At 44.6% G+C, this 9,947-nt stretch overlaps 1 protein-coding gene across 1 annotated transcript; it reads left to right on the forward strand.

Moving 5' to 3' along the window:
- The first annotated feature begins 3,669 nt into the window (after positions 1–3,669).
- Positions 3,670–9,116, forward strand: LOC123187262 (wall-associated receptor kinase 2). The gene is made up of 4 exons (XM_044599076.1): positions 3,670–4,470; positions 6,521–6,795; positions 7,164–7,355; positions 7,958–9,116. Exons 1-4 carry the CDS (start codon positions 3,725–3,727, stop codon positions 8,971–8,973), a joined length of 2,229 nt encoding a protein of 742 aa, XP_044455011.1. The 5' UTR covers positions 3,670–3,724; the 3' UTR covers positions 8,974–9,116.
- Positions 9,117–9,947: the final 831 nt, after the last annotated feature.

Raw genomic sequence — 9,947 nt, forward strand, 5'->3', positions numbered from 1 at the left:
CTATATACCTATAAGCGCAGGATTAGAGACTCATGTCATCTAAGATACAAAAGGATTGAGAGGAGATCAATGTCATCTCAAATACAACTGGATTGAGAGGACATTTGGTTGTGCATAGAAAATACACAAGACATTTGTCCAATAGATTCTGATCAATGTACATCTATGGAATCTGGTGCTAAAAAGTTATAAGAATATTTTCATATGACATGGCTTCTTGTCCTGTAATTTTTACTTTTCTTTTTCCGGAGCTTAGTACTTGGAACTTGGTTACTTGGGACTTCTTAATAAATGGTTGTGTGCATCAATTGATGCAACGCTGGGACTACTACTATTTTTTTTTAAAAACATGACTTGCATTACACAAATCAAACAACACACATACAAAAGAGTTCTATGGGTCCGAATCCTCAAAGAAACCAAGGACCTAACCATTCATCTTCTTGATGCATGTATAATAAAAAATGATTAAATTCTCCAGTAAGCCTAATATGTGATACGTAATGTTAGGTTGACCACATTTTGATTTTTGTTCTATTTTGAACTAAATTTTACGCATAAACTCCACTTGAACAACAGTTTAGCATTTTAGTGGTTTGGGACATTATGAGCCCACTCATGAACATGACATGTCATTCACCGCTTCATATTTCGCAGGCTATCAGGATGCACAATTTGCAAATACGAGTCTGATGTGGCAGATGGTATCCTATTGTCCAAAATGTCTAATGTGCGGTAGGCCTTTACCTCTCGTACCTCGAACTTCGTTCTTGCCATATTGCAAATTTGGTGGCACATGGAAAGGATTGGTCTCTCCTCGATCACATCTTTTAGGAGATGAAGGCCAACTTGAGGCTATAGCTCCTCCCTATTTTTCAGGTTTATAAGGTATTGCTGGACTGTAAATGGTGTCACTCATGAGCTTATACACTTGGTTAGGAGTAATGCTCGCTCCTTTGGTTAGCGACTTGCTATTTTTAAATTTTCGGCATGGAGGGAGGTTTCCCATCTGATTTCTGTATTCAAAAAGGCCCAAAGCAGCCAGGTATTATAGCGGGAAATTTTTGTTTCTGCGATGCCACTCCAGCTCTTAACATTTCACTTTTGCCGCTCTGAGCTTTTGACAATACATCACAATTATCATTCCATGCTAAAAGCAATTTTTTTCAGAGTGATACATTTTCAAAACCTTAGAGTGGCAATAGTGAAATGTCAAACCTTTAGAGTAGCATAAGAAAAATGGGCAAAAACTTTAGTGGTAGAAACAAAATTTCCCTACTACAGTAGAGACAAGTCTCAGGCAGAAGTTACAGAAGGGAGGAGGGAGGGGCCGTCCACACACACATGGATCAGGCACCAGCAACTAGCCGCTAAAATATGAGAGCCAGTAGTCGACATGAGTACTTTGGACATTAGGAAGACGTATGCGCCAAGCCCGAGCATCATCATAGCACGCCCGATGCTGCAGGTCCAGCCAGCGCTCACAAAACACAACCCCATTGAGATGTTTCCAATGAGAGTCGAGAAATCCAAGGACGCACACTTTCGAGAGCCGAAAAGATCTGTTGTCGGGGCGGTTTTGACAAGTTGTGGTAGAAAGATCACATAGTCGCTATCCGCCTGCCGGCATTGCTTGGCGGCGAGGGAAGAGGAGCTGGGGGAGGGAGGAGGGGGGCTAGTGTTTCCCAGAGCCATTTTAGACTAGCCCATCGCAGTCTTCCATCAATTTCACTTATGATCCCTGCCGTTTCTAAAGAAACTCTCATCCAATGCACTGCATTATCGTCTGCTAATCCTTCAAGTTGAATTTTATCAATATAGCATAGAATTACCGAGGAAATGAAACATGTGTTATTTTTTCTCTCGAATATGCACAACGTGCATATCATATTATATAAAACGAAGGCGGGGGTACAAAACCCACTACATCATTGATGTTACAATGTAACTACAACACCAACAACGACAATACAACCCATCTATCAGGAAACTACCACACATCCAATGGCTACTCTCTTCTCGCCCACCACAATAGGTCCACCAAGAGATCATCAGGTTCTCCTTTTAACAATCCGGTCTGCTGCCAAGCTCTACCTTCGTCTGCTATCCTCGCGGCCACCAAGTCAAGAGATGGGGATGCACCATCAAATACAACCACATTCCGATGTTTCCATAGCTCCCACAATGCAAGAGTGAAGATGGCCCGGATTTTCTTTGGATTTTACGGTTCGTTGGCCCTGTCTACACACCATACCATTAGCATCCATTCTTGCCTGCTGAGAATTGTGCACAGCGTCCTCCATATGGTCCTTGCAAACACACAAGTCAGCAAAATGTGGTCAAGTGTGTCCTCCTCCTGTGTACAGAACAGGCAGGCGTCCTGGTGTGCTAATCCTCGTTGGGCAAGTCGATCTGAGGTCCAGCATATGTTCTCCATGGCGAGCCAAAAGAAGAAACAACATCGTAGCGGATCCCTCGATTTCCACGTGAATTCCACGGTTGGCACCACCTCTCTCCCTACAAACTTGGCGGCGTATGCAGATCTAACCGAAAACTGACTATCGTTTTCCCCTGACCACATAATGGTGTTTGTAGCTCCTTCATCGAGTTCAACTATGTCCACCATTTGCCATACTCCCATGTACTCTTGTAGTGCGTCAAACTCCAAGTTTGGGCCAACATCCATCGTCCAAGTTTGGGCCAACGTCCATCGTCCAGGTTCCCCTAGTCAATGCCTGTGGACAGTTCGAGATGTTTTGGCGCGCTGCGGGATTTTAACATAGAGCGCCGGTGCAAGTTCCTCTAAATGTGTGTTATGTTGTATATCATCTCTTCAGACAATCCAACAAATAGGTAATTAAATTTATACGCGCTATCTAGTTAGACTCGCATTAACTTGACAAAAGTAAGATTTAGCGTATTAATGCTTGGCCTATTAAAAAGATTTATACTAGTCCTTGAGATGGTGAGTATATAAGTGGCATGTGGCAAAGTAATATACGCATAGTGAGGGATGACCACAGGAACTGGCCTAAGAAACACGCATATATGTCATCATATATATGTCATCTTGTTGAGCTCATGTCACCATAGCTTTGAAAGGGACACAAATTATGCATCGTTAATTATTGAGCTTGTGTGCTAGCTCAGAGACAACCACGGGGAGTTTGGGACTAGCCTAATACACAAACATATATGTCATCGCACATACGTCATGTTATTGTGCTTATGTCACCACAATTTGGAAAGTGACATAGACTGTGCGTCCTTATAATTACTGGGTTTGTGTGCTAACCCATCCACCAACCATTCAATTTGCATCAAATAAGTAAGTAATGATGTCAATTTGTCACACGGCCCATGTCGATCACCATCAACTCAAAAAGAAGCAGCAAACTATGTTATCGCAACATTCCTTTGTGGAAAAAGAATCTTCAAACGACAATGCCATCAACAGAACGTGGAGCATATGAAAGTGAAACACAATCAAGGTATCTTTTCTGGGTTTTTTTAAGGCAAAAGTATCTTTTCTGGTGATTTGCCAACGCCACACTATCCAGGTGGGCCGTCAGGGCTACGACCATCACCTCTGTCGATGATTGGTACAGTAAGTATGTTGAGCAAGATAAACGAGCATCAGGTCGACACAGCAGGGTGCCTGGCGAGTGTTGTGCAATAGAAGTCGTAGTTCGACCAAACTGTGGCCATTGGTCACTCAACTTTCATGTCAGTCAGTTTGTGTTACTATATATATATCGGTTATGGGTATCAGAGGAGGCCGTGCGTCCAAAGCAATTTAGCCATGACACTGCGACAAACCCTCCTCCTCCTACTTGTCTTCCATGCCTCGCTCGCCACGACCGCCGAGTTTGGCGAGCCGTTTCCGCCCCCAGCCCCGGCGTCGCCTGAGCCAAAAAACTGTCCTGCCAAGTGCGGGGAAATAGACATCCCCTACCCATTCGGCGTCGGCGCTGGATGCTCCCTGTCGGGCCGCTTCGTCCTCACCTGCAACGAGATGACGAGTCCTCCAACCCTGCTCACCGGCACAGTCAAGGTCGCCAGCATCACGCTGGAGACGGCGCAGATGGTGGTCAACACCTACCTGACCTATAGCTGCGATGTGCCGACCAGCAACACTACGATCAACCACACGAGCACCGATATGGCCCTTAACGTCGTCACCCCGTTCCTGCTCTCGCCATCCGAGAACGTGTTCACGGCCGTCGGGTGCAGCTCGACGGCGAGGATCAAGGGCCGCGGCGCGAGCCCCTACCTCACTGGCTGCATCACGACCTGTGCCAGGGTGAACGACACCGGTGACGACGGCACACCCTGCAGCGGGCACGGCTGCTGCCAGGCCTCGCTGACTCCTAACCTCACCCAAGTCAGCGTGGAGTGGGAGAACAGGGGAGGCAGAAGTCCTGTGGCTGAAAACCTGTGCCAGTATGCTTTCGTCGCTACCAAAGGCTGGTACGTGAAGAAATTCCTTTTCCCCTTTTTCCCCTTTCAAATCATCGTATACAGAATAACTTGGCAATTAACCCACCTTCCTATAACGTCCTAGTAAGGTCTATGGGTTTCACTTTCACTGAGATTTTGATGAATTTCATTCAATTTCAATACACAGAAATATTTACCTGTTGGTCATATTTCAGTGATTTGTGTTGTGCATAGGAATTCAAATATTTTTCTAAATATTTTTGAACTTTTTCAAACATTTTTTTAATTCAAGTGAACATTTCGGTCCTTTGGCCAAAATGCAAACCGAAATCACTGAACTTCAGTTATTTCAGTAGGTGCTAAACTGTTTCTGAAACTGAAATTTAAAACCAACGAGTACTACTACTGATTATAACTTGGCAATTGCTGACAGAACATATCATCGAAACAAACATGTTTTTTCGAAAAGGAGGATTACCTCTGATCTTTGCATCAAGCGATGTACACAATCATTTGTTTATTAAGGGAAACGATTCCCTACGACCGACCGACCGAAGCTTTGGCCAGTCGGGTCGCTCCCGACCCACGCGTCGCACACCCACCAATGCTAGTGTGCCACGCGTCCCTATGTTCTTGTGCAATGCTAAAAAGGCACCAAACGGCGACGGCTCCCAGCACTGACCGGAGCGGGATGTTGCAACCATCAAAAATACGAGAGCATACCTAAACACTTACCCTATTATTTGACTGCCATCCAAATTGGTTGTATGTAGTACATGTTACCGTCTCACATCGGTTGCATCCAAAGGCCATAAGTTCCCTCACGTCTGCATGGTGTAGTAATGACCACGTATGGATCGATTCAAACGATCGGTAGATAACCTGCAAAGAGTTTGTTGTAATGTTTGTTATGTTAAACACACAATCATTCCGATAGCTGCAAATAGCCCAAAGTAATGCACAAGCTCTGACTCGAATTCTTGCCTTTGTATTGGACTTAACCCTATCTAACTAGCTACTACCAAACCGGATTAGGGATACTATTAGGTGGAGGTATGTTAAAGGACACATGTATTATTCGTCATAATAACTTGGCTAGTGGGCATATAAGAAATAAGTGTTGAATCATTTTCTCGTGGTCACAGAAATAATGGTGTTTATTCCCTTCCCAACTACGTTTTGCCAAATTGTACTTTGTTAGAATCACGCTCTTATGAAAAAAACTCATGAAAATCTTGATCTTTAAAGGCACTTTCGTTATCCAGAAATGAATAGACAGTGTGTTCCAGTATTAATCAAGTCGACATACATAGATTTAACGAAAAACAAGTCTGAAACAGAAAGAGCCCTTCAGAATGTATCGGGCTCATTGACAAGTTGACCTCCATCAAGCTTTGCATTAAATGCAGCCAGTGATCCAATCTTTCCCCAATCAGTGTTCATCTGAACTGTACATTTAGAGGAACGATCCCAATATTGTACTCACAGATTCGTCCTTATGATGTACGATATTATAAAAGCGTTAGATAATACTATAAGGCTAGAGGTGTCTCTCCCAGCCAAATATCCTCCCAAAATCTAATTGTACGCCCATCTCCAATAATAAACTTGCCCCTATTAAAGAAGATGACCTTATTTCGCATCAAAGCCTTCCAAAAGGGTGAATCGTTTGGCTAGGCCATTACCTGCGAGAAGGTCTTGGAGTGTAAATGCTTGTTTCAAAACAACATGTAACCACTAACCATAGGATCTAGTTTAGAAGATCTTGTCGCAACAAACCAATGGTGAGAAAAAAAGATCCTCGAACAGATTTATGGTTGGTGCTTAATGTAAGAATATAGTGAATCTTAGTGATATCATGCTTGCACACGAGAGAGATGGGGTGGTGTTGCACGGTATGGTCAAGATGCATCGCAGCATCCTAGCCTGGTCCATCATTCTACCAAAGTTATAGGTTTTATGAAGATAATGGCATGTTTTTAGTCTAGACATATGTACAAACGCTTCAAGTTGCAACAATCTTCCCAAAAAAAAGTTGCAACAATCTTCACATATACTAATGGTTGAATTTGTCGAGCAGGTACAGTTTCAGAAAAAATGACCTGATTGGGAATATGACATTCGCCAATAGACTTGGAAGCGGCCCTGTTGTTCCAGTTGTTCTTGACTGGGCAGTTAGGGATGGAACATGCCCCCCGACTCTGGAGGGTAACGGCAAGGAAATTGTTCCTAACGGTGCCGCCTGTGTTAGCAGTGAAAGCTATTGTGTAAATGCAAGTCATGGAGCACCGGGCTATTTCTGCAATTGCTCCAAGGGATACACCGGTAATCCATACAAAAAAAATGGGTGCACAAGTATGTAAACTTCACTCCACTTGTTTGTTATTGCATATATATTCCTCTCGCCTCAGAGTAATTTGAGATCTTTTTAATTGTATAGCACACCCTGGATACCGAGGAGGACAATTTGACCTTGGATAAGATTAGGGATCCCAGGATTTTTAGTGCTCGCTCACTATTTTTAACATTAATAAACTTGGAAGTAAATAATAGTATGATACTAATGTAAGACTTACATATTTCATCCCTTGTGGCCTTATTAATTCAAAGTCAGGATCTACTACAGCGGTACGGCCTTCCTTCTACAAAAATGATATTGGTTGGTGTCTTTACTTTCATGCACTAAACTGAACAATGTGCAATGTTTTTCGTACATTTTTCAGATATTGATGAGTGCGCATTACGACGATCACCAAATTCCACAATGTACAAGAATATCTATCCTTGCCGTGGAGGGACATGCCACGATACCGAAGGTGATTATGAGTGTAAGTGTAATTTCGGACGAAGAGGAGACGGCAAGAGTGACAAAGGTTGTGAACCCGTATTGTCCAGACCTGCAGTTGCAGTGATAGGTGAGGTATTGTATATATGCTCTACTTTCCTAAACTTCATGACAAAGCAGTCACCATTCCAACAACTTGCATCATATTCTTATTTCAAAAAAAAAACTTACATCATGTTCTTATATCACTGAATATCTATACCAAATTACTAGTACATGTCATCAGGTGAAGTTGTGAACAGTTATGACTGTCTCTTAATATATACTCCCTCCGTTCCTAAATATTTGTCTTTTTAGAGATTTCAAATGGACTACCACATACGGATGTATATAGACATATTTTAAACTGTAGATTCACTCATTTTGCTCCGTATGTAGTCACTTGTTAAAATCTCTAGAAAGATAAATATTTAGGAATGGAGGGAGTAGTTCGCATGACACCATTAACATGCATATTTTTCGAAAAGGAATGAAAACCCTTGGCCCTGATGCACACAGCCTTTTGCATGAACATGCATGACCAAATCTTCTCTTGGGTACATGTCATGCAGTTACTTGGAGCAAGCTAGTACTTGTCATATGTATGAACTCTCATGTTAGTGCTCGATCTCTGGCCATCTTGAAAAAAAATGTAACTACTTATATATGTCATCTGCTTGCAATTGCATGCAGGAACAATTGGTGCAATCGCATTACTGTTCGTGCTAGTAATATTTTTGCACATGGAGCGAGAGAACAGGAAGCTGAGGGACCGATTCAACAGGAACGGCGGGTCGTTCCTCAAGAGCGCCGGGATCGAGATCTTTACCAAGGACAAGCTGGGTCGCATCACAAACAAGTACAGCTGCATCATTGGCAAAGGTGCCTTCGGTAAGGTCTACAAGGGGACCACCGACACCGGCGTTGTTGTTGCTGTGAAGCGCTCCATCATCGTCAACGAGGACCGGCAGAAGGATTTCGCGAATGAGATCACGGTCCAATCCAAGATCAGCCACCCAAACCTGGTCCGGCTCGTGGGTTGCTGCCTGGAGACGGAGGTGCCCATGTTGGTCTATGAGTTCGTCCCCAGAGGGAGCCTTCAGGACGTGCTTCACGGAAACAACCACCCTCTCCCACTGGAAACACGCCTCGACATTGCTATCAGCTCCTCTGAGGGGCTCGATTACATGCACTCGCAGAGCCAGATGGTCCTCCACGGTGATGTCAAATCTGGCAACATCCTCATCGACGACAGCTTCACGCCCAAGGTGTCGGACTTTGGGACGTCCAGGCTCATGTGCATCGACAAGGACCACACCAACTGGGTGGTCGGGAACAGCAGCTACATTGACCCCGTGTACATGAAGACCGGGCTGCTCACCGCTAAGAGCGACGTGTACAGCTTTGGTATCGTGCTACTGGAGCTCGTTACCCGAAAGAAGGCTAGGTACGGGGAGAATCGTAGCCTTCCGATGGACTACGTCAAGGCTTCCAAGGATGGCACGGCAAGGCAGCTGTTTGATGAGGAGGTTTCATCCAATGTTGAGGAGAACATGGAGTGCCTCGAGGACGTTGGCAAGATTGCAGTGCAATGTCTCGAGGAAGACGTGAATAACAGGCCTACCATGGGAGAAGTCAGGAAGGAACTTGAAAAGTGTAAGACACAATGGTTGCGAAGCCAGGGGAGGGCAAATGAGGTAATCCCCTAGTATCTTGTACTAGTCAAGTATAGCCAATTTCTTTTCGTTGATGTAGTCTACTGCAGTTATGTTTTCTCCAGTGTGTGATGTACATGTGCTTGCTATGCAATTGCAATAATTTATAGTGTGTGACTAAGGCTCAGTTTAATTACGGTTGCGAGTTGTAAGAACTTCTTTGTGAATAAGCACCCTCAAGTCCCTGACAAATGTAGAAGCTGACACTACTAGAAAATGAGCTTCCTAATCTCCCGGCTGACATGGCGAAAATGAATTGCACTCTTGATTACACATCAATGGAAATGGAAAACTATCTTGAAATAGAAATTGACAGGATGAAACAGATGCGAGTGTATAGACATTCAAAATCAAAACATTTGGGTATGAAACTAGAGGTGGGAAGGGAACACTAAGCTGGATGAATGCAGGAAATGGAGATGCTCTGTACGTGCGCCGTCCAGCTGCTTCGTCTGCATTACAACAAGGACAATTAACAACTGAATCAGGTTCATACCATGCATACATGCATTAACCTGTTAAGAGTCAGCAGCAACTAGGGGCGTCTACCTGTATCTGCAGGTTCAGCAAGTAGGGGCCTCTATGTGCCCGGGTTTCCTTTTCCTCGCTCCGGCATCTGAAATTCCCTTCCTTGGCAAATGCGCCACAGACCACAGCTACGGAACAAGTGCAACTGATTGGTTGACCACACAGCCGCGGTCGCGCAATGCGCCGAGCACCTTGTGGGCGTGGTGGACATGCGGCCGCCCGGCCTGGCTGCATCGCTGCTGGAGCAACGGTGTCGCGGTTCCGGGAAGGCAGATAACTAGCGAAGGTTGCCAAGGACGACGGCGATGAGCCGGCACAGGTGTGATGTGGCCAGACGGCGGAAGCCGGCGGCGGTCTGGGACGCCGGTGCGCGATGACAAGTCTCGCTAGAGGACAAGTCGGGCCACCGATGGTTGTGCAGCCCACGGCCATTTTGACTG

The sequence above is a fragment of the Triticum aestivum genome, chromosome 2A, assembly GCF_018294505.1.
Source record: "Triticum aestivum cultivar Chinese Spring chromosome 2A, IWGSC CS RefSeq v2.1, whole genome shotgun sequence".
NCBI lineage: Eukaryota > Viridiplantae > Streptophyta > Magnoliopsida > Poales > Poaceae > Triticum > Triticum aestivum.

Coding starts and splice junctions, on each gene's coding strand:
- LOC123187262 (XM_044599076.1), top strand. CDS start 3,725: ATGTCAGTCAGTTTGTGTTACTATATATATATCGGTTATGGGTATCAG. Junction 6,796..7,163: donor CAAAAAAAATGGGTGCACAA/GTATGTAAACTT, acceptor TACATTTTTCAG/ATATTGATGAGTGCGCATTA. Junction 7,356..7,957: donor ACCTGCAGTTGCAGTGATAG/GTGAGGTATTGT, acceptor AATTGCATGCAG/GAACAATTGGTGCAATCGCA.